At 41.8% G+C, this 21486-nt stretch overlaps 1 protein-coding gene across 1 annotated transcript; it reads right to left on the bottom strand.

Annotated features, from left to right (window-relative positions):
* Positions 1–818: 818 nt before the first annotated feature.
* SHISA5 (shisa family member 5) lies at positions 819–20531 on the bottom strand. Its single transcript, XM_064518790.1, has 4 exons — positions 20405–20531; positions 7918–8033; positions 6022–6240; positions 819–4068 (listed from the first exon to the last, which is right to left on the bottom strand). The coding sequence occupies exons 1-4, from the start codon at positions 20407–20409 to the stop codon at positions 3989–3991; spliced, it is 420 nt and encodes a 139-aa protein (XP_064374860.1). The 5' UTR covers positions 20410–20531; the 3' UTR covers positions 819–3988.
* Between the last annotated feature and the right edge of the window lie 955 nt (positions 20532–21486).

Below are 21486 nucleotides of genomic sequence, written 5' to 3'. Positions count from 1 at the left end.
GGAACGGATAAATTCAAGAAGTAATGTAACCAAGTTACCTGGTTATTCCACGACAAAAAACCTCTTTCGGGGCAAGTTGGAATCTTGGCTGACAATTAAAGGTAAAAATGAATATATACAGAATATCCTCAACCAATTTAGCACTACTTGGTGATTTATCTAAAATGCAGCCATAAAATAGCAGCCTTGACCTGCCCAACAACAAATATTCTCAGGTGAAGGACCAATGAGTCGGCGGCATGAAGACAATGTTTCAAAGTCATTTTCATTAACTTAAAAGTTTGTGAAAACATCAGCTAAAACGTTTTCACACAGACTAGAAAGCACCACTTTCATCATTCATGGAATTAGTCACATTGAAAAGTGAGGCATGATATTCAACGCACAAGTCAAAGGATGTGTTGGGAGGAGGATACTGGACATTAATCACACAGTTTAGCATTTCTTGACATCTACTGTTTTGTCTATGTTAGATTTTTCAAGCGTTTTGAAATTTGTTAATTAATGAATTCAAACTTCATAGATTTAATTCACTCCTTAGTCTAGACAAGGTCTTAGAAGCAATCCTCTCAGATTAGCTTTAAAGCGTACTGTCAGAAAATCCATCCAGGAGCTTATATTGTCCTTGCTTTTTGTTGTGCCTTGTGATTTTGATTAGACTTCAGTCTCCACTCCTGGAAGTGGCATTCACCACACAAGGCGACTTAAAATACACTTGGTAACGCTAGCTGTCAAACACAGTGGTGCAAATGTAGCTTTGCAGATACGTTCTTAAATGATATTCAGATTCAGGCTAAGAAAGCAAAATTGAGAGAATATACTTCAAACACAGCATTTATTACAAAGGTGCATAGAGTTTATGCCATTTCTTCTGAGTACTTACGTTTTGAACTAGAAACAACATACAAAGCTAGGTTACAATACATAATAAAGTCAACAATTATTACCTAGTAAATTCAGTACAACAGAATATTCTATGATATCTAATTTCCAAAGACATTTCTGAAACAAAGGCACTTACAGAATTAAAAAAAAAAAAAAAAAAAAAAGGAAAGAACATATACTCTTTCAACATTTAAAATCTGAACTCCATTCCCCCTCCCCTACGGCACTGTGGGTAACTAGTTTGAAATGAAGGAATTAGCTGTTTGGAATGACACATCAGTAATGATTCAACTAAAACTTCATGGACCAACTTCTTTTCTATAACCATCCCATTCACTTAACTATATGAAAACAGGTTTCAATGGGTTTGCATGGGAATAACTGAACAAAATTTGGTCCCATGTCTTATTCTTGATGATGGTTAATACACTAACAGCAAGAAAAGATCTGGCTAAGGGCTCCAATTAAGAAGTGAGGAAAGTGGACCATTTTCTCTTCTTTCAACCAATTTTGTAACTGAAGTAGTTAATGCATTCTTCATGTATTAATGATTCAACTCTTCACTTGAATATAGCTATCATTATCATATACTTATTGAAGGAAAGGTGTAAATTAACAGGCTCCTTAACCCTACCCCTCTTTCAGGATACCACATCTCCCACCTCTCCTAAATCACCCTGAACATCTCTGTGTACTATCTGGTCTCTACTATATTGACCCTAAAACTTCAGATTTGGGGCTTCTGTTGTTGCCACCACTTTACTTTCCTACTACCTGCTGTACGTGGGCTTTTTTCTTAGGGATAACAGATGGCAGATGATAGAGCCAACTTCTCCTCATGAAATTGCAGACTTTCCTTTTATATCCAAAAATACAACCCTACTGACACCACCACGAACTGTACGTTTTATCACCTAAGATGTCGGAAGGAAACGGAGGCGCAGAGAAACCACCTCATAAACACAAAAACTAGAAAATCGTACCTGTGCTCCGAGGACTGCCTGGTACCTGCGCTTGCTGGCTGCGCCTCGCTGGCCAGATTCCACCTGGGCACTGGCGAACAAAATTGCTGGAATAGTCTTTGCCCTCCTTCTACGTGCGTAACACACACAGGTAGGATCTACACAAAAAGGATGACTTCTGCACTACTTTAATGACCTCCAACACAAATATTCAGGACTTCTAGGGAAACGCTTCAACAGCGGACACTGTCCATTTTTGGTTGCTGCCACACAACTCCTAACAGTGTAATGAAGCATTGCCCAATTCCTGGGCTGCAAGACAGGGAAGAGGAGGATCACAAAGGTATAGTCCATTCCTGCTTTGGGAGTGCCTCTGGGCACCATTTCATGCTGTTAACTTAAACACTCCGCTCAGAGAGGCTTAACAGAGGTGCATAGGTTGTCATGAATCACAATGCTAAAGAAATTCTACATGTTTTTTTTTTTCTGAAATACCCTTAAGATTTTCTTAAACAAGACCTGGAATAACATAGAAATGGGCTCAAAAACCGAGGTGAGAAACAAATAAGGCTGCCTTGGACATCCATCATTCTGCACAGGTATACGAGGTAAAACAATACCATCAGTTACAAGATCAATGTTTTTCAAGCAGTAATATATGGCAAATGTGGAATCCCAGGACAGGTGGCTTAGCAGCCTCTCAGCAAGTAATATCAGTATACGAGATGTGTCAAAATTATTCCGCAAATTATGTCACAGTGGTTGATACAACAGTCAACAGATAGCTCTTCTGAGGAATTGTATTTCAATGCTAGAAAAGATGAAATTATAGAGTATACTAAAAAAGTCAAGAGTCGCTTGATAAATATAAGTTGTACAGAGCCAAAAGCCTTGCAAATATTAGTAATAGTCATGAAGGTGTCTTAAGATGTTTTCATGACTGCAAGCGTGATGTTGGAAATGCATTATCTCTCTGTGACCAAATCCTTCCACCCCTCCTTATCCTGACTTCTCGTTCTCTACTCAGTTTAATGCGAATGTTGAAGACAGAAGGGAGATTTAATCTCTACTGCATGTCAGGTTGGTATTTCTTATTCCCCTCCAATATTATTTCTCAAATACAGGCTTAGTTTATAAAGATACAACATCCCTACAAGGTTCCTGCTACAGGCAGTGACAAACCCTAAAAATTTAAAAAAACACAAACTATTTTTGACATTGCGTATCTCCTATAAAGCCAGTTACCTCCCCTGTGATGAGCCAGGACTGAATACTGGCAGTCACGTCCACTTAACATATGACTAAGGTGGTGATTTGTTTTTTGAAACTAGTCAATAACATACAGCTATTTACACAAACCAAGTACTCATCCAATAATTTTTATACAGAATTCTCAGGTTTTCAGCTTTTGATCTGTTTGTTGTAGTGGGTCGCAGAGGGTTTGTTTCTGTTACTGATTTCTAGCCATGAATTAAAATAACCTGAAAAGACAGCCAATAAAGTTACAGCTTTTAAGCCTTAAAATTGGAAAAGAAAACAAGGAGATAACCAACCCATGCTATTTAGCAGAGAAAAATGCAACTAGCATAAAGACAATTAAACATGGTTCACTATCCCTTACAGAATGCAAATATGTTTCAAAAAAGAAAAATTCCCTTTTAAACCGTAAAGGAAGCATATTACAATGTAGCTTACATAATGATAGTAACTTCAACACAGGCAGAACATATATCGTTGCTTCTCTTAGAGATTAAGTTCTTATGTTTTAGCACTGTGCAAAAGATTGCTACAGCTTTGGGTGTTTGAAAATGCTCATATTAAATCATTCCTTTCTATCACACTTCAAAATTATTGCACAGTAAATGTTATGATCATCCTTATTTCTGAAGTACTCCTTCATACTTTTTGCACTGCATTTTGAACAAAATCTCTTTTTGTATTTGCTTGAGGTATAAGTGAATAATTTCTGCAAGAAAATACTCCTTCCGTGTACTCAAAACATTAAAAAAAGATACTGAATTCGCTTTCGCTTTACTTGGACAAAATATTGTTGTCTTCCAGGAAAATATACTACATGGTGTAAACAGCACAAATTATATTTTTAAAAAGTTTTGTATACAGAAGCGTAGTAGCAGATCTGTTCAATACACAGGCCTCTGAGGATCCACATAAGCAGGGTTGTACGGGGGCTGGCTGACGGGGTAAGGTGCTCCAGCACCAACTGCAAAAGCAAAACACAAGAAAAAACAGATTTATACAATTCACATTCTGAATTCTACATCTGTAATGACAACTTCCATTTTGAGTATGCATTTGAAAAGTTCAACTTATCTAGCATCTAAACTGGGAGGAAATTCTGTGTAATTCATAAAGCGTTTGCATTTCACAAGTTAAATAACAAAGGTTTTGGTGTTTTTGAGTGTATACGTGTATCAGGGTACCCACAAGCATATGGTGAACCCTCAAAGCAGGACACAGTTTGAAAAAAAAAAAGAGAAAAATTAAAAAAAAAAAAAAAAAAAGCAATCTGGTCCAATACGCAGCCAGTAGAAGTCAGTGGTGCAAATACAACAGGACATATCTGGTAGTATGTGGAGAAGTTAGAATAAACCACTGGGCCAAAGAAAAAGGACTGGAGAAAGTGCCTTAGGATTCCTTCAGGGCAGAACTCTCCTGGTAAGTATCACGGAGTTAATTAAAAAAAAAAAAATTGTGGCCCACTGCTACCAAGCCCATGAACTAGCCTGACGTGCACACCAGATGTACCGCTCAAACTGTACTCTTCTTTTTTAGTACTCTGCAACAAGCTATTCTCAGGTGCCACATTCGCTTTCAGGTGTGTCAAAAGGCACAAGTTAGTTGAAATAATGCAGCGCTTGACGAGATCCCTAGAACATACCAAGTGGCTCTCTCTCACTGACCTTGTAAGGCGAGTGGGTTTGGCTCCTGTGTGACAGAGCGGGTATTCTCTCCATTGCGTGTGACCTAATTAAGAGACTGTCCCCTGGCTAATAGACAACGGAAATAAGAAAGGAAAAAGCTCCCATTTTCAGGTGTTCTCAGCTAGGAACATGGAAAGTGTTGCACAATTTTCCCAGAAAAAAAATCTAAAAATTAACAAACTAGCAACTTAGCTGAGGAACAGCTGGAGAAACCAGGGAGCAGAGGAAACGAAACGAGCGGTTCCTTGGCTCCCTCACACTAGAAGGAAGCCAAAGTAGCTGACGGAGATCCCATAAAACCCACAGCTTCTTCAGTTTATCAAGGAAAAATAAAGTCACCGTGCCTGCAAAGACAGTGGGAGGCAAAATGTTTTTAGAGGCTGAGCCAGTTTGCACATTGTTAAAGTGCAATTCTTAACTGGTTTGCAATGTTAAGATGAAGGTCTTGCTTAAGACCACAAAGAGCCATTTTATGTTTGACTTGTTATGAAAAAGTTACTTTCTAAGGGCAGTATTTACTATTCAAGACCATATTTTGCTTGTTATGTAGAAGGGTGAACAGTGTAGTATATAAGGGGGTTTTAAGATCCTAGGCTAGATAACAGCCTAGTTTTGGCACCTCTGAACAGCCAAGAACCAACTGTTCAACCAGCCATTTCCAGCACAATAGGGAATTAGTAACATCAATAGTAAAGCTATGTGAAACTGTGAAAGCCATGCTGTGAAAGAAGGAAAGCAAGAAATCAACTAATGCTAACTGCCAGTCACGGACCTGCATGAAGTTGACCAGGGACTGGTTATTCTATCAGCCTAGCGACCAACTACTAGCAAATGCCATTTCTGTGTATGGATTTAAACATTTAGTAAATATTTGATTAGGAGGTCTATATAGAAACACCCTTGAACTACTATACATATGTTAATTGTACTTTGATTTTAACATGAAATTGCAGCTGAACGAGTAAGGCATTCTACTGGATCCACTCATATGCCACCAAACTTTGCCAATACAGCTCAATCTCCTCTTGTAATGATTACTGTAGAAATAGCAATGGGGAAATTTCAACAAGGGCAAATTAAAACATCCACCATAACTAGAGTTTTACGTAATTTGCTTACACTTGCATTAATAGTCATGGAAAATAACAACAGTAAATAATAGAGGATTTGTTCTAATGCAAGCGTCTTTTTAGCTATTTAAGAAGAGAAGAAACGCTGTGTTCTTTCCTTACCTGCCACTGTTTCATGATAAGCTGGGGGTCCCGATGGCTGCGTGGGGTAAGGGGGAGGATACTGCGTAGGGTACGGCGCTATCGGCATTCCAGGCTGTGGCTGGATAGCCACGGGCTGGTAGCCTTGGTACGGCGCTGCTGGGTAGCCCACCGGCGCGGCTGGTTGCTGGGGATAGGGAGCGTGAACCACCGTGGTGGCAGTCGTGGTAGTCACAACAGCTACAAACAACCGAAAGGAATGTGGTTAGGGCTGGTGGTCCTAGGAGACAGCCAACAGCAGCAAGGTAAAACCACCCTCTTCAGATCACTTCCTCCATCCAAATCCTGGGCAATTTCATTTTTGAACTTCCATGAGAGATTTAGAAATCCGTACCTCAGATTACCCTTCCACTGATCTTAACGGTAACAGAGCCTTCACGTACCAGGACAGCAGCCAATTTATCTCCTTGTTTCTCACCCAAGAATTTTTTTCTTGGACTCTTCACAAAGTAGGAACTCCTCTCTGCAGCCAAATCGTTCTAGGACGAGCTGCTCATTTCTAAAGATGTTATCAATTTTAAGGATAAAAGTGATAAAGTTCTCCTTTGTCAGGCAAGGAGGGTAGTTAGTTTGCACAATATTCCTCTAGCTTCCTATGGTGACCCACTGCCCAAATGAGTTTCCTTATGTATGATGTTTATGTACTAGCATATCTATGTGTGAGTATATCTTTCTCTAAATAAGTCAGAAAAGTAAATATGCATAGGTAATCCGGTTTGGCAGGAGCTGATGCTGGATTATTGGTTCATGTCTCTTTTGAAATAAGGGAGCATTAACACTTTCTAATAAACTGCAATAATTTGTTTTCCAGATCTCCTTTCTCCTTGTGCTACAGCTGTGTGTATTTCTCAAGATTCCACTTTTAAAGAATAGGGAATGGTAAAAGCAGACTTTTACTTTACTCTTATTTAAATCTTGTTATAAACATGCATTTACTGCTGCTATGACTGTATCCAGGCTAAAGTCAGCTAACATTTGAACATTTGTAGTCATTTTAATATTTTAATCAAGCTATAAGACTTTTCATTAATGTTTCCCTTTAAAATTATCATTTTTAAAAAATGATCTCAGAGGAGCACATACAGCATTGGATTATGGAATTTTAAATGGCATAAGATTTGTCCATATAAATCAGCACTTCAATCTTTATTTTGATTTAATATCATTTTAACTGTCAAAGATTTAGAATAAAGAAAAAACATTAAAATATATTTCAAAATTATTCAAGTACAACACCAAGAACAGAAACCTATGAACAGCCACTGTAAACTTTATGCATCAATCTGGTCAATAAAACACAGCTTCATCTCCAAAAATGCTCACCTAATTCATATGGTACAGTGATTCCCTGTTAAGTTAAAGTACAATCTTAAAATAAGAAAGCTTTCTATATGTTAAGAGAATTTGCAATAAAGTTGCAGTGTTTGTACCACCATAATGTTGCTATGGAAATATGTGATTTTCCTTAGCAGTGACGGAGCAAAGAACAACATATCTTGTGAGACAATCTGAATCATCACTTTGCAGGGTTAATCAAGGAAACAGTACTTCATATATTTTACGTGTAACACAGCGGTGTGGAAAAGCTTCTCATTCTTCAAAGATAAATACATTCAATGCCGAAAGATAAATCTTAAGTAATTCCTTTGCAATTATTGCTGCAGTAGTGGGCCTTTGGTGGCCCACTTCACATTTGAAGCAGCCTAAATGCTTATTTCCAAGCATTTTTTTAAGTATTGGAACTTCTGTATCAGAGGGGTAGAAAAAGGTTATTTGCATCTTTTTCACACAGTTTTCTAGAAAAAAGGTCTTATTCAAAGAGATAAAGGATAAGAAAGTAAATATAGGGGTACTCACGCCGTGGTCTTCGACATGCTTTATACAAACAGCAACACGAGCAGGTGAGGCACAGGATAATAGTGACTACGATCACTGCAAAGAGGGTAACCCCAATCGCAACAAAGGTTCCAAAACTGCAAGAAAGACAGCACCAGAAGTAAGAAAAGTGCCGCACGCCAGTGTATTACTACTTAACCTTGCATTCTACAGCCAACACACTGCTCTTCCTCCAGTCTGTTACTCTCCTACTGCATCATGCGTTTGAGTAGGGAACAACTTCAAGTGCCTTCCTACATTAAGCTCAGCTCTGCTAAACCAGGGGAAGCAGATCAACACCTACACAGCAGCACTCGCGTTTGTCTGTGAAGAGGACTTCACATGGCTATTTAATCCTTCTCATTTTAGTGTGACTGTGTGTCCCTTTATATATTCCAAACAGATTACAGAGATAAGGTTTTAAACTCATTAGTCAACTAGTTAATTTTCAAAGTATTTATTGACTTCTCTGAATATGTAGGTAGGCATTCCTGAAATGAAGCGCCTCAGATTTCCAGGTGACAGTGGCTTCTTCTCACATCATTAAGACAATGATTCCCCTGAGAACTGCCTAAACCCAGCCCGGTGAGAACCTCCGAATTTAGCAGACCTCCCCACGCTGCAGATTTCTTGGCGTTTGTAAATAATTGTTTTAGAAGCCATATTTCACATGATTTGAAAAATCTGAACTTCAGCCAAGTTTACTGCAACAAAGGGACATGTTACACTAGGTTAGAGAAGACAGAACACTGCCTACCAACACCAACGCCTAGTACAGAGAGGCCAGAGATTACAACAGCCTAAAACTCAGTAATGAGTACCAAACGATGGAAGCAGACATAAAACTTCCATAGACCCCTGTTTGTAACTTCTGCTTACCATACAGGGAAAAAAAAAGTAACTCTGTAAAGCTTAAACGCTCAGCAACTATCTCATGTCTCTGTCACAGGAAAGGTTACATAGTTTTCTGAAAGGTCCCTTTTTAGAAGGTCAACAGCTAGACAATGTTTTGTCTTTTTATGATTATTTGGATGAGAAAGCAGAGCACTGGAATCTAAGACCCTCTGAAGTGTTAATTATATTTACTTCAAACATTAAGTTACGTGATTTATCTGAAATCCAGAGAAGCTCTTCTTCCATGAAGCCAAAGTCTCTGGCATTTTTACTTCTTATTAACTTCATGCATCAGTTTTGGAAACAATCACAGGAAGTTAGTCTTAATGAAAAACAAGCCCTACAATAACGAGTAGAGAGCCGTTTTTATATCCATCCTGTTTTTGCTTCTTCATAGAGATTTTGGCTACAGAACTTTCTGGTTTTCTTCCTGCTCAGCTTCCTGTTAACAGCGTTTAACAAAATGACACACGTCTAAACCCCCAGTTTTCACTTGGCTACCAAACAGCCGTCAAATGTGAGAGTTATTTCTGAGTATCGATGACACTGAAAGGTTAACTTACTGACTTTTAAAAAACAAGAAGTTCTCTGTTTCTGCCTCAAATTCATAAGACTTTAACTCAGCCTTGTGAAAACAAGCGATTCTCCTGTAGAAAATTCCCGGCACCATTCAGAGGGACCTGCACAGGCCGGAGAGGTGGGCAGAGGGGAACCTCATGGAGTCCAACAAGGGGAAGCCCAGAGTCTTGTCCCGGGGCGGGGGGGGGGGGGAATAACCCCAGGCACCAGTACAGGCTGGGCCTGACCTGCCGGGAAGCAGCTCTGCAGAGAAGGGCTGGGGGTCCTGGTGCACAAGGTGACCGTGAGCCAGCAATGTGCCCTTGTGGCCCAGAAGGCCAATGGCATCCTGGGCTGCATTAGGAGGAGCACTGCCAGCAGCTCGAGGGAGGTGATCCTCCCCCTCTACTCAGCCCTGGTGAGGCCACAGCTGGAGTGCTGGGTCCAGTGCTGGGCTCCCCAGTATGAGAGAGACATAGAGCTACTGGAGTGAGTGCAGCAAAGGGCTACTAAGGTGATTAAGGGACTGCAGCATCTCTCATATGAGGAAAGGCTGAGAGCTGGGACTGTTCAGCCTGGAGAAGAGCAGGGGCACACGTGCAGATCGGCCGGAGAAGAGCATTCTGTCAAAGTGAAAATGAAAGTGCAAAACCCACTACAAGAAACATAAACATAAAAGACTTCACTAAGACAGAAGCGTTAACACTGTAAAGGCATTCCTACCGCTTCTCAAGTCCTCCCCCTTGCCTGACGAGCATTAGTTCCCCTTCAGCACAGTAAGTTAGCAGCCATCTCATTTTCATCCCAAATGCCATTTCTTTCAAGCCAGGCATAAAAAGAAAGATACAAATGCAGGTTCAAGAAAATGAAAGACAAACATATGCACGACACGGCATCCTGAAATACACGCTACCTCACGCCCGTGGCCTAAGAAGCCCCTGCAAACATACATCAAATTAATTTGAAAACCCAAGTTGAATTTTGTGCATGCAGCAAGGGATTAGATTAGTGTGATCTGTGGAATCCTATGCTGGACCCCCATCAGGTACTCAGAATATACATTCAAACATACACGGCGGGGGGGAGAGAGAAAGAGGTGTGCACAAGATTCACACAGACTTAACCATCTTGACTGCACCGTTAGCAAGCTATGGCACGAACACCTATGACAAACCACCCAGAGAGCTAGAACTTGCATGATAACAACAGTTAATTACAGTTACTGTCAGGTGTGCAACGCCAACAATTTTCTCTCTTGCTCTTGCTCTCATTTCTACATCAACCCTGGGAAAGCTTTCTCAGGAGGGAAGTGGCCATTACTATTACACACAATCATTACCAAGCAGAATTAGCAGAAACAACAGAAAACAGTTTTAGAGGCTCTTCCTCAGCCTTTTCTCAGCAAAGGAGGAAGGGCCTTTTCTGCTAGTGGAGGATGGTCTCTGGGTCAAGGGAAGAGATTAGGCCTGGCGAAGACAACTACAGTGCTTCACCTCTAGAGCCAATGAACCCCTGTGAACTTTAGCAAAGGCTGGGCAGAAACCTCAACAAACAATTAATCCTAAGAAATGGAGGAACAGGACGAAATGGAGAACTAACGCTAGGAAACTGGCAGAGCCCTTATCATTCAGGCCAAATTCAGTTTTCATATGCCAAGAGAAGAGAGAAACAGCATAAACCCATCTGCAGCTGAGCTGGCCACCAACAGAGAAACACTGGTCTGTCTGAAGCACAGGCTCCATTTGCTTCTTTTTAATGGGATTACATTCCCTCCTCAAGCTTTCTCCTCTTTGAAGCACATCTCTCATTGCTTTTCATTAACTATCTCTCATAAGAAAGGTGACAATAGCAAAGCTCAGGAAAAAGAAATATGTATATATTTTTGGCTGCATCTTCTTTAAAACAACATGACTACAGCAAGATGCAATTTTGCACACATCTTAAAAAACAGCTAGATGGAGACATATTTAAAGTGCAAGTGTGAAGTACATATACCCTTTAGAAGGCAGTTTTGTGTTTGTGTGTGTAAACACTGTGATCCAACTCTACACACTGACATCCTGTGTGATTACTACAGACCAAAATTATAAGTCTTGAGCAACCAATCACTGGGCAAAACAGCGGATGTGTGAGTTCTTCCCAGAGTTTTCTAAGGAGAAGACATGCGTAGGTCACTGCAGGCATTTTTACCATCCGCTTTACACCAGAAGCATAGCTCTCCTGCTGGTGTTTGGGCTCATGCGGACTAACGTCTTGAAACAGCAGAAGGTGACGTGACATTCAGGGAAAACAGCACGGGACGTGCTACGCGCGTGCAACCCGTCGTGACAACACCCTCTTTCAACACTGGCGCTCTTCAAAGCATTTTGTTTCTAATGATTTCCAGTGCTGGTTTTGAGAACTCTTCTGGGATACCCGCACGGTCAGGCACTACCGCGCTGTATTAATAATATCTGCCCTTTTACTGCCCAAGGATTCCTGCCCTGAGCACTTTTTCCAAGCATTTAGTAACACTGATGTAGAGCAATTAGTGATTCTAGTGCCCTAGAAGTCTGCCAGGAACACTCCTAAAGAAGGGGCAGGGAGACAACCAGTAACAGAAGATGGTACCCAAGTGGGGCCCAGCTACACGAACGGTGCTCGCTGCTCGGCACGCTTTTCAGACTCAGTGAGGCACCAGGAGGTAAACACAGACTCTGTTGCGGTGTGCTAACTCCAGAAAGTCTATACGCCTTTCCTGACTGAGACTACTTCTCCATTTAGTTGCTTTCGCTTGGTGAATTTGTCTGAAAGGACTCCAAAATTATTTGGAAAAAAATATTCATATTAAATAATATTTTAATTACTGTTAGCTTGCATAATACAGGGGAAAAAAAAACCATGGGGGATTGTAGCTTAAAGTTACTTCCACTGTATGGTTAACCAAGCAAGGAAAAAAAAACCATCCCCAGTGAATTCTGCAAACAAGAGTCAAAATGCAGAAATCAGGGTGGCCACAGCGCAGAGCTACAGACCGCCCTGCTAGTGTCACAGTCTGAGCACAGGTTTTCAGGCTCCCGCGCTATACACCACGGTCTCTGAAGGAGCCACCCACTGCTACACACAGCCCCAGCTCACTCACTGCCATTTCCTGTTTCCTTCTCTTCACATAATAAAAGCTCAGTTCTGCCAGTAACTTAAATGAAAACAAAATTAAAAGCCAATAGTAATTTTACCGTAGCAATGATAAAATGCAACTTCTCATAAAATTGATGGAAAAGTAAATATCAGGAGGGGAGTCCCTACCCTCTCCTACCACCACAGTGTCTCTTCCCTTCTTCTACCCTACATATACCCCTATTTTTCACACATTTAGAAAGCACTAAATTGTGCACGTAAAGAGCTTAACTCACAGACTCCTCTTGCATTTAAGGCACACTAATTATTCAAAACACATATGAGTTTACATAAAGGGAGTTATGTGTTTGGTGCCTGTTTTACCCCTCTTTGGTACTGAATGAGACACAACAGACACATTAAAACGGGAGACTCAAATCCAATATTTAAAATGCACTATTGGATAGAAGTTAATTCTCAAGGCAGTTTTATTCCATACTGCAGATCTCAATTTTAAACAGCCATGTGGGAAAAACTACAAAATGCTTTGAGCGCAGCTCCTAAGGCCTTCTGGAATATTCACGTTTCAATTCCAGTAACATCCTTAAACTTCCTTAGTAGCTTGATTCACTTTTAAGTTGTTGACATTTTGCAAGTCCTGTTGTAAACAAAGTCAGCGTATACATACGCATTCATGACAACAGCATACACGCTTATTTTAAAAACAAACACCCAAATAAACAACAAGATGACCTAGTTCTGAAAAATCAGTTTAGGCAGACTATTTATTCCTCAAGTTTTAATCTGTTCCAAGATTTGTGTCATGTTATAAGAAACATGTTGGCAGGGTCCCCTTAAAAGGCCATGTTGCTTTTAAAACAAGTATTTCCAAATACCGAGTTACGGCTGTAACACAGGGTGGTCTGGAAAGACCTCAGAAAACAATTTAGGCTATTCCAAAAAGTCTAAAGCAAAATTAAGTATGTGCATATCATCCTTTACTGCTCCAGAAAAGGACATAGTTCCCAGAAACGTGATCGAGTGGTGCATGTCCAGACGCACCTTCGCTCAGACACAGGACGTGACCAGGCAAGTCCCCAAACTGAGCTGCTTTCCTACGTCCCGCATTTCCGTCCCAGCCACGCAATGCCAGGCACATGCCGCAAAAGCCTAGTGGGGAAATATGGAGCAATTTATTTTTTTCTTAGAAACTACAGGACTTCCCAAGGGCCTTTCAAAGGGATTAATTTTTACAGCTTTACAAACGACGTGCTTTCTCGGTTTAACATTTCAGCACGAAGATTCGGTGCAGAAGGACCACTTTGCTAGATGCTCAAAAACCATTTACTATGATAGAAAAAGCAAGCTCCCGTGAGGAGTAACATACACAGAAAAGTGTCAGCGTGACTAACGCTATTTTAGTCCAGCTTGTCTTGGGCTCGCAGGAGCTCTGACACACGCCGACAACCCAAACGGGCTCTGGAGAGCAGTCGCACAGCCTGTGCGGCCGCAGCCGCGGTGACCGCTGCTGCTGACCGTGGGCCGTCGCAGGGGCCACCTCCCCTGGAGCGCGATCTCTACACGACCTGGAGGCTTCGAGGAAACCGGGGCCCAGCGATTCCTCCGGCGGATGACAGCCGAGCAAAGATTCAGGGGCTGAGTAGCGTCGTTTCAAAATTCATTTTATAAACTGTGATGCAGAGAAGTGCACTCTGCTTACCTGAACTGTCACATCTAGATTTGCCTTTCAAGTAAAATGTTAACTCATGTTCCTGCTTGAGAGTATTCCTCCCGGGTCCTGCCTGCCCACAGCTCCTTAACAAACCCAAAGTCTCTCCATCCCACTCCGGCTAGCCCGTCAGCGGTGCAGATGCACGCTCAGGTGAGCACGAACTGTAAGCTGCTCAGCTACTCCAGCCCTAACAGAGATTTAACTCCTACTGAAACCAGCAAAAACTTCCCACGACTTCTTACGGTTCTTTCTGGATACCCCCAAAAGATGGAAAATTCTCACCAGAAGCCCCCCAAAGGAAACCCTGGACACCTCAGTCTACTTGCAGCCTAAACAACCACGAGCTACGTCCCCAGGAGTCGGGGCAAACCACCCCAGCACAGAGCACGGGACAGGGACCCTCGGCACCAGCTCCGGCAGGGGAACCGGCGTTCCCAAAGCAAGGATAACGCCACGGCCAGCCAAGAGACCCTGCCAGGGCAGAAGTGCTAGAGACGAGGAGAACGCAAAAGTCTTCTTCTGAGAGGAACTTACTGTGTACCAAACGGGCCCTTTTTCTACTCGTTCAAATAGGAGGCTGATGGGAGTTACTTTATATGGCTTTGAGCCCAAAATAATAAACTTTAATTTCTTACAGGAAAAGACCTAGTGAAACTAGAGCTGATTACTATTTTTGAAAGCTACGCTAACTTCTCAATGTTTTCAAGTAACACGTGACATGTTTAGCACAACAAGTTCTTAAACATCCTATACGAGAAAGTGTCGGGGAGGGAACTTCCTGGAGTTTTTGGTTTTACTCAGAGATCTGACATCCAGATCCAACAGGTTATTACAGAAAGCGTATACAAGGACCTCTTCTTCGTCTATATACAGTTTGCTTGTACTAAATATACCTGTTTACATAAATTCCTTTATAGGGCATACTAAAAATACAGTTTCTCAAGGAAGTTTCCCAGGAAAATTGCTACTGCACACTTCCGTAGACAGCTCAGAATAATTGTTCCAGGTAGTTAAAATATTAAAAACATGCAAGTAACAAAAAGGGGAAAAAATAACTGCATTCGGGGGACTAAGAAGTCTTTCGTCAGCAGTTCAAGAATTAACACTATGACTTCATGCAGCTCACAAAACAGTTACAGAGAGATACTGCCAGTCCATTAGTCCCTCAGCATAAAAACTGCCCCTAAACTCAGTACAGAGTACTCACTTCCACAGATCATAAATAAATCTAAAATGCTCCTTTAGTGGCAAAAGAGAATGTAAATTAACTACACGCGTAGATTTTTAAAGCAAACAAAGTGAGTCAGTTCCTCTTCTACTGTCAGAATCCCAGTTGAGCAATCAATACTGGATGTCCCCTTTTCTTTTTTTGTGAAAATTTGAAAGTAACACAAAGGCAATGGGAAGGATTTGTCTGAAATGGTTAACTGAATTAATAGAACAAGTTCAACTGAAAAAAATCCATTAAGTATTGCAGAAAAATCTTCCCTACATAAACAATAATTGCAGTAATATGAGTTTACTACAATCAATACCATACTAACTCAGAAAGTGTTTTAAACACTTTTATGATTTAAGCAACTCTTTAGGAACTAGCTTGGCTAAAGAGTTAAAGTCTCAAATACAAAAGAAATTATTCTGGTAAATTGCAATGTGGTGCATGACTTGCCAAACACCCTGAAACAGCAATCAAAGGAAGTTCAAACGAGGCTACACCCACCACCTTTGCTTACCACATATGCAACTCTTCTATATGAAAAGGACCTTTTTCTTTACTCATACGTCATTAAGTATATAAAAGTCAGCAACAGTGTTCAGGCAAGAATCAAGTTTAAATAAGGTAAGTAAGTTAATTATCCTGTACTACAATGAACTGACGTGCTTCTCCACTCTCCTCAGCAAGAACAGTATTAATCATCATCCAACCTGACGAGAAACATCAAGGCTGACGAGAAATATCTTACGCAAATAAGAACAAGTCTCTGTAGTAGAGTCCACATTTGGCTGACCAATACTTTTCTTTTCAAATGATATTCATTATAAACAGACCTTAATAAAAAGAATTCATAAAAGTGACTGATGACTGGTACTTTTCATAACTTAAAAACCAAGAGGCTAGCACAAACTAGTAAAGTTAGCAAGCATGGAGAGAAATATCGCATTAAAAACGCTACAAAATATTTTGATTTTGTCAACATCCTCCTACAACACATCTATCACATAATTTATTGCAAACACATCTGGCTACATCCTGGGCAAAGGCTGTTTTATTTAAGTGTTCGAAAAACTGTTGAGTTGGATGTAGCTATGGAACCCATGCCCTCGACTCTCATAGATCTCAGCGAATAACAAACCCGGGGTCTTTTAAGCACATGTTTACGGACTCTTCCAGTGGTTTGTAGGACCCTCCACTAAGGGCTCCCCTGCCTACAGTTGCTTTTGACTCCCTCAAAAGTCAACCTGGGCATAAAAACTTAGTGCTTTCATAGTTAAATTCTGCAGAGGTACAAAGAAGGGCAGTACAGCAAAGCACACAGAGCTGGAAAAGGAAACATCCTACTCTTATAGGTACATACAGCAGATGAAGCACACCCCGAACGTAACCCCAGGGATGAATCTCGCAGCGCCTCTGCACGTTTACGCCAGGTTGGCTTGCTCTTTGCCACGGAGCAGCCGTGTGTCGTTGGAAGAGCGTGCTGCTGCACCTCACCGTGCCCATCTGCCTCTTGCGCTAGAGCAGCGTTTTTCCATCTCTCTTTCTCTCTTGGTTCCAGAGTCAAAGGAACCCGCACAGCATCAGCCCGCTGCCTGAAGCGGGCAGGAGAGAAATCATCAACAGCAACCAGCAACTGCTCTGTCAGCTTTGACTAGCTCCTTCATGGTGAACACGGTGAAGATGAAAACAAATGCTGCACGATGCAGTTTACAATCACAAATGACGCAAGTTTACCTTCACTGTTCAGCCTAATATAAAGCACAGAACAATTTTTAAACAACTTAAAATCCAAATCTGAATTGTTTCTAGATAAGAAGACTACATTTCTTGGGGAGATTAGCTGTGTGTGAATGCAAGCCTTACAGAAAGGGGTCTGTATGCAGTTTAGCCCATTTATCACATAAAATATCCAGGGCAAGTACTCAAAAATAAATTCTCCGCACATGAAACAGAGGCTGCTTATGGTTCTAGAAGCTCTTTTCCAATGAAAGATTTTTCCAACTCATTCTTTTATTATTGGCAAACCATTACAGATGTTGCAGCATCCAAATACACAGTAAAAACGTGAATTGAAGTCCCTGACAGTGATAGGAGATGGAGGAGGAGAAACAGGGTATAGTTCAACATCACAGAGATTTTTATCCTGTCTATGGAGAAAGTATATGCTTTAAAAACATCTAACTGAGAGACAATAAACTAGGATCATCATATCTTCTGTAGGTAGAGGGAAGGTGAGTTTTTGCCGCCTTAGGCATGTAGCAGACTATTGCAGACTCTGCATTTCAAACAAAGGAGGACAGAAAGGGACGATTTCCTCCATTTCACAAACGGAGACCCAAGTCACAAGACAACAAAATGATCCGAATTATGATCCGCATGTTCTCTGCTTGCTGAGACTTCCCAGGAAGACTGTAGTTCTGCCTCCCTCTGCTCATTACATAACGATGAACAGCTTTTTTTCAAGTCTAACTCTATCTGTTACAATCAGCTGTAACTCTGAGGAAAATTAATTCAGAGACTGAGTTCTATGAACCGCACAAAAAGACAACTTAAACTTTTGTTCCAGCTTAAAGAGACTGATATTACCGCTCAAACGACATTATTTTCTTTTGTAGCTCCAATACAGAAGTTCTGATTTGCCTCACCTCCTTAAGCACTCAGAAATACTTCATGATTAGTTCAATTGTGTATGTGAATCACCTAATTTCCTTTTCCAGCAAGGGTCACTGCTAGAAAGCTGGCATACCAAGGCTAAACAACCGTATTAACATTAACCAAATGTTAACCAAACCATTACCCAAAGCAAATTTTGACATGAGATTTTTGGTTCCAGTGGACAAGAGCTCTGCTTTTGCACAGTTTTGCAAAGAAGTAATACCAAGTACTGCAAAATGAGCGAGAAAAACAACTAAATTAACCTAACTGCTTGCAATCCATCTTCAAAACTAGAGCACCCACAGAGGAAATTTCAGTATTTGCTAATCCAATTAAAAAAAGAAAGTGAAAACATCTGCAAGTAGTGAATCCCTGCCACAATGCATGCCTTCACAGCAAAAGTTGCTGAAATTGTATATGGTCATCTTATAGGCATGGAAAAAAATGGTGGGAAATACAGCAAGTTCAGTGGTATAAAACCATCCTGAAAAGCCCCAGGCGATCTTCAAGGAGGAATCAACAGTAGAGAAAAGTCTGAATCTGAGTTAATACCACGACTTTCTACTTTTCCTAAAATGCTTCCATTTGCTTCTAAATTCAATGTTCTGGAAAGCACAATGCTTTCAAGCACCTGAAACTACCTTATTAAAACACTCCAAAGGAATGCTATTTATTGTCTTAAAATGTGTCCAAAAGCAGGTGGTAGTAACAGTCTGCACTGTGAACCTCTAATAGTGTTGCTCAGAGTGCCTCAATGTTCCCTGCCTCAACAGCACCCGATACCCAAATATAAGGATACTAAAAAAAAAAAAACCTAGTGAAAACCTGATGCCTTACTCGCACTTCTGCTGAAGATCCCGGAGCAAACACAGCACAAGAATCAAGAGCACAAGCAAAGTAAAACCTCTGCAGTTAGACAAGATAAGGAAGAGCGTACATACTGCCAGACCGAGCCCTTCCCTAACACAGTCTCATAAAATTACAGCTTAATTGTGGCAGGTTTTCCAAGCAGAGGGAAGAGCTCATTTGGCCTCATGGCAGGTCCACGTTATAGTTTGTGCCAAGCCCTCAGAAAGGTGAAATTCCCCTAAAAGCTAATGATTTATGAGCAGTGTGCCAGAGCGGACAACTCCAAGTCGGATGCAAGAATGAGGAACTAAATAGTCTCGGACCCTCGACGCTTGCAGTGGTAGGAAACCGTCACCCCTCCCTCTTCGAGTGGCAGCATCAAAGGCAGTATTTGTAATGCAGCAGAAACAACAGGACGCAAAAGGAAGCAGCTCTCTGTTGTCCCTCCTCCTGCTACAGACTGCTTAAGGACGAACCAACCCCACACACATCTTGCTGGGGATGCAAAGGGGTGTCTCAGCTGACATCAGCCCTTCCCTCCACACATGTCAAAACCATCTTTTTGGCAGAAACTGGCACGGAGCTGAGGGGTGGAGGACGCCTTGCAGGCAGAACCCGGCCACAGCTATTCCAAAAGGAATATAGCTTTCTGCTCTTGAAAATAAATATATGTACGTACTGGGTAAAGTCTGTAACTAAACACAAACCTCCTAGGGACTCGGTGCCTGAGAGCTGGCAGAGAAAGAGTCACAGGAAGTCCGGCTCACTTTAACTCCTGATGTTGAAACACCCTAAGCCATTAGTCACCTCGGAAAGTTTTGGGATGGGGTTTTCATCTAAAGTCACATCTAGGTAGCTTTTCCAGGGAGATATCTCTGTGAATAACAACATTCTTTCTATGAACATTGCCTAACCGGAAAACAAGTCTGATGCAAGTCCAGGGCTTTGCACAACACGTTAATTTTTCAAAGCTATAATGTAATTGAGGGGAAGAAGAGCAGAGAAGCCTGAGAGCCACTAATGATCCATTTTCTCAAGGTGAAGCCTCCGTGATGTTTCCAACATGTCCTTTCCAGACATTCCACAGCCGGGGGGGAAAAAAAAAAAAAGGTAATCAGTGCAACTTAGCTGCTATTTCCTAAAAGCTTTCTGTCATTGAAAATGCATCTTCGTGGACTGCAGGCCTTGCTTAAGCAGCAGCTAAAGCAAAACCAAAGGGCTTTTCTTTCCCATTCCGCGCTCTTTAACAGCTACGCTGCTGGGCACGAAAAACCCCCAACCGCACAGCCGCACGCTGCTGCAGTCCCGCACGCGCTGCCTCTCCCTGCGGCACGGCCAGCACCGCTGCAGGCCCGCACCGCAGCCCCGGCCGGGCTCCCCGCAGCACAGCAAGACCGGGGGGCCGGGGCAGCCCTGCCCGCCCGCCGCGCCCCCCGCAGCCGCCGGGGGCTCCGCGCCGCCGCGCTCACCCCATGCTCCGCTCCGCTCCGCTGCTCTGCGCGCCGCCGCCGCCCGGCCCGGCCCGGCCCGGCCCCTGCCGCCGCGCCGCCCCCGCCAGCGCGGAGCCGCCCGCCCCTTCCCGCGCCCCGGGCGCGTCCCCACGGCAGCGGCACGGCGTCTGCTCCGCCGCGCACCCCGCGGGCACTGAGGGAGCTCCATCTCTTATTCATAGTAACTGGCGCGGTTTCTTTATATTTTTCCAGGTCACAACTAAAAATAGGAATGGCTTAGAGCAAGAACTCTGGTTTTCTGTGAACAACCATTAACATAATGCAGGCACTGAAAATATTTTTATTTTCACAGACTGAAACAGATTTTATCAATATTTCTTGCTCTAAGTGCAAAAAATGCTAAAAAAAGGAGATTCTTCATACAAAAGCAGCTGCTTTAATATAGCCGCTATAGACTTCATCTGCCAGTATTTAAAAGCAGAGAGTAAGTGTGCTAAGGCTTTAGAGGACAAACTCCCATTCAATAATGAGAATATGGAATATTACATATGATGATCATTATGGTCTAAACAGCATCATCTAACCTATTCCTATGTCTTTACTTCTTCAAATACTCTGAAATGCTTGAGTGCTCAGCATTCTTAACACACAAGTGAGTACTTCTATTTTCATTTTATACTGGCATGTATTGATTATGTAATAAAGAGCCTTCAAATAACTAACATTTGAAAAGCTAAGACTAGCCATGACTTACCTGGGGCCAGAGTCTATGTAATCATCAAAGTCTGCACGGAACTGCAGGTAATTCACATTGCCTGAGCCAGAGGTCCTGTAATGAGAGAATTAATCTCAAAAATGGAATTTAAGACTTACTTAAATACATATCAGTTCATACGCCAATTTGTCCATCGCATTATTCCCCTTCTGCAGGTAGGTTACATGCATTAACGTAGATCCCTGACGGAGCCAGAAATAGAGCTGAAAAGTACCACTGTGTGTTTTAACCATTAAACTATACATCTTTGTTATCTGGCGATTCAAAGAAATGCCTGCTGTATATATTCGGTTTGCCTCCTACCTTCCATCAAGCAGATTACATT

This window comes from Dromaius novaehollandiae, chromosome 12, assembly GCF_036370855.1.
Source record: "Dromaius novaehollandiae isolate bDroNov1 chromosome 12, bDroNov1.hap1, whole genome shotgun sequence".
NCBI classification, from domain to species: Eukaryota; Metazoa; Chordata; class Aves; order Casuariiformes; family Dromaiidae; genus Dromaius; species Dromaius novaehollandiae.
The sequence above is the reverse complement of the archived record's forward strand: the minus strand, read 5'-3'. Positions and strand labels throughout refer to the sequence as shown.

Coding starts and splice junctions, on each gene's coding strand:
- SHISA5 (XM_064518790.1), bottom strand. Junction 6,241..7,917: donor AGCATGTCGAAGACCACGGC/GTGAGTACCCCT, acceptor GGTTGTTTGTAG/CTGTTGTGACTACCACGACT. Junction 4,069..6,021: donor TTATCATGAAACAGTGGCAG/GTAAGGAAAGAA, acceptor TTGCTTTTGCAG/TTGGTGCTGGAGCACCTTAC.